Raw genomic sequence first — 3,210 nt, 5'->3', positions numbered from 1 at the left:
CTTTTTAATTTCTACATTTGAAATCGAAACAAACCTTTTGGTTTTACGAAATAGTATACTAAAGTTGTAAAATCAACGCAACAGCTTTTCCAGTCAATTCACTAACCAACATTGGAATACTAGACCAAGAATATATGCTCTGTTCCTAAGACATGCATGTAGAACTCAGGTTTCGTTGTTCACATGAAGACGTTTATCCTATACTATAAGTATGTGTGCTAATTAGAAATGGAGAGACGATTATTAGGGATAATGTTCGACTAGTAAAGCAACCAGATATAAATAAAAGATGAAAAGAATTGGAAAGGGATAATGGAACATGTCCAAGAAACTCACTTCATTTTGTCCAGCGAATAAAGGTTCTCCAGTATGTAGTTCAACTAGAATACATCCTAAAGACCACATATCAATACTCATTGTATAATCTAATCCTAGTAGAACATCTGGTGAACGATAATAGCGTGATTGGATATATTGATAAATCTTCTCATTCATATGACAAGAGCTTCCGAAATCCACTAATTTTATGGTCGAGCGTTTAGGATTGACAAGTAGAATGTTTTCCGGTTTTAAGTCACAATGTATGATTTGTAATTCAGGTCTAGATAGGAAATCTAATGCACAGCATAATTGTTGAGCGAATTTTCTCGTTAAACCCAATGAAACACCATGAAAATTTGTATTTCTTAAAAGATCATACAAATTGTAAGAAAGCAATTCGAATACCAGACATAAATGACCTCTGAATGTGAAGTGAGTAATTAAACGAACTGAAAGAAAAAAGAAAAGAACGTAAGAAAAATTAGTACAATAGAATTCTAACTATTAAAAATTTGCCTACAATTAAATATTGTTTACTGGATATTAATTTATGCACTAGAATATGATGATAATAATAAATGTTAGCATGTAAGGACCCTTAGATAGTACAGAAATAGAAATCCAAGAACCATGATTCTTCCCAACTATAAGATAGATATGTCTTGATTGTTATAGATGGAGTTTCAAGATCATTTAAAGATTATTGGGATTTTTACTGGGACCGAATAAAACTGGGGGGATTAAGTGTCAGTTAGTCATCGTATTTTGAAAAAGCTTGGACGAAAAATCTAACTCTTGGTCAAAACGTGGATGTCAGTACGTTCGAAGCCACATGATTAAAACGCCGATGGAAAGACAGAATAAGAAAACTTCAGATGATAGGTTACTGAAAACTGTTAAATAGTTGCATTCTAAAGTACTAATACAAAAACAGTTCTATCTGACTGAGAAGTCCTACTATCCCAAAGCTATAATCAAAGAAAGGTAATAGAATCAAATTGGGAAAATTACAAGAATTACAACTTTATGGTTGTGATTAAGAAATGTTAAATGGCCTATTGGTGAGATTCGAAGAAGAGAAGTTTGTAGGAATTACAGTATTGATTATTCGTTTTTTGATGCTCACTCACACAACTCAAGATTGTACCAAAGGACGAAAATAAACACCAATTCTGGATGAAATCGCTAGTGGTAACATTTAATTAAGGTGAATTAAGACGCTGAATATAATCATAAAGCTTCTATGTACGACATTCATAGTTAGTAAGCAAATAAAGCCTCTTATAATTATTTCATTCCGTTTGCTAATGTAGCTCATTATATCAAAAACGAAACCACCTTTCGAAAAGTTCACATAAAAACACTTTTAAATGTATTTCACAAAATAGAGTAGTTATAATTAGAAATGATTAAAACAAAACTTAAAAGTATTAAACTAATGGAGAGATATTAACATATGGGTTTAATAAACCCATTTATAATTTTTCACAGAATATAGCAGGATAATAGCATTAACTAGTAAATGAACAGATAAAAGTATAAATTAACTCTGAAATGTGTTATGTGAAAAGATGTAGAAAAACAGAAATACTTCAACAAATAATTTTCTAACTGAATTAATTATGATAAACAAACTTGGAAATAAACTACTATTTTACTGTATTCAATCAAAGAGTCACAACGGTTTGTTAACTTAACACTGTCTGTTAGTGGGAAAAAAACCCAACTAAAATCCTTATTTCTGCTGTGACATTTGTGATAATTCATAAAATGGAAGACAAGAACTGAATAAAATCATTTTATGTAAAAGGCGAAAAAGAGAACTCACCAATCAAATTAGATCCAAGTGGTGGTTCTTTCCCAGTTTCAGCAGCTTCTTCAACAAAATGATTCATTTCACGTAGTAAACGAATTTCCACTTGAGCTTGATTAGTGAATGCACGTTTATTTTTGATAATTTTAATAGCCACATCTTCATTTGAAATACAATCATGTGCTTTCATTACCTGATATATTACACACAGTAAATTAGAAAATAGACAAATTTTAAAAAGGCATTTTACAGACTGATACGTATACATAAAGATCTTTTAAAAATAAAATGAATTGTTCAGTAAACTATATCAGTAAATTAGCCTGTAACATGTACAACTATGAAATACGCATTATAATTACTTACATCTTGTAAGAAAAATTGCATTCAAGGTGATGTGATGAATAAATATGTCATATTCTAGTGAAGATTAAATTACGGGTAACTTCTGAGAACCATTAATGGACTTATTTTATATATATATTCCTATTGTATAGCTGTTCGGTAACTAGATTATGTATATTGATATTCCTTTTATTATACGCTTCATTTGGATCCGTAGATTATTACTATACCCGACACTTCCAAATCGCGCTTGTGCGTCACTTTGCCCCCCAGCATGCCCTGGTACAACCGAGAGTGGGGACAGTCAGCACTCCCTCTCGAAATGCTCTCACATGGCCACGAACATACAACCACTTCTAGGGAAATCCTACTCACCGTCTTCTCGTGGCGAGGGTGTTGTTTACGAAGTTGAGAGGACGAAAAGAAAATGTCCGATGCTTTAGTCGGGTTGGTGGACACGGTGAGTCCACCTAGGGGAGTTGGAAGGCCCTGATTCCAAACCAATGGTGCACATGGTCTCCAGTATCCTGGAAGAACAAATGGCATATGAACCAATTGTTGGTACCGGCTATCATGGGACTGCATCTCCTCACGATGCTCCACTGCCTTGTGGGTCAAACCTTTAGGTCAAAGGCTAAGGGTGTGGTCCCCTAAGGATGCCACCTGCTTCGGTCTAGGCACCCGGGCAGTACCATAGTTCTCATATAATTAAAATGAAATAGTGTGGCGCA

At 33.6% G+C, this 3,210-nt stretch overlaps 1 protein-coding gene across 1 annotated transcript; it reads right to left on the bottom strand.

Annotated features, from left to right (window-relative positions):
* Positions 1-243: 243 nt before the first annotated feature.
* On the bottom strand, positions 244-2,402 carry Smp_206070 (unnamed protein product; the record flags this gene model as incomplete). Its single annotated transcript, XM_018792153.1, has 2 exons — positions 244-770; positions 2,150-2,402. The coding sequence occupies 2 exons, from the start codon at positions 2,400-2,402 to the stop codon at positions 244-246; spliced, it is 780 nt and encodes a 259-aa protein (XP_018644807.1).
* Between the last annotated feature and the right edge of the window lie 808 nt (positions 2,403-3,210).

The sequence above is a fragment of the Schistosoma mansoni genome (genome assembly GCF_000237925.1).
Source record: "Schistosoma mansoni, WGS project CABG00000000 data, supercontig 1356, strain Puerto Rico, whole genome shotgun sequence".
NCBI classification, from domain to species: Eukaryota; Metazoa; Platyhelminthes; class Trematoda; order Strigeidida; family Schistosomatidae; genus Schistosoma; species Schistosoma mansoni.
The sequence above is the reverse complement of the archived record's forward strand: the minus strand, read 5'-3'. Positions and strand labels throughout refer to the sequence as shown.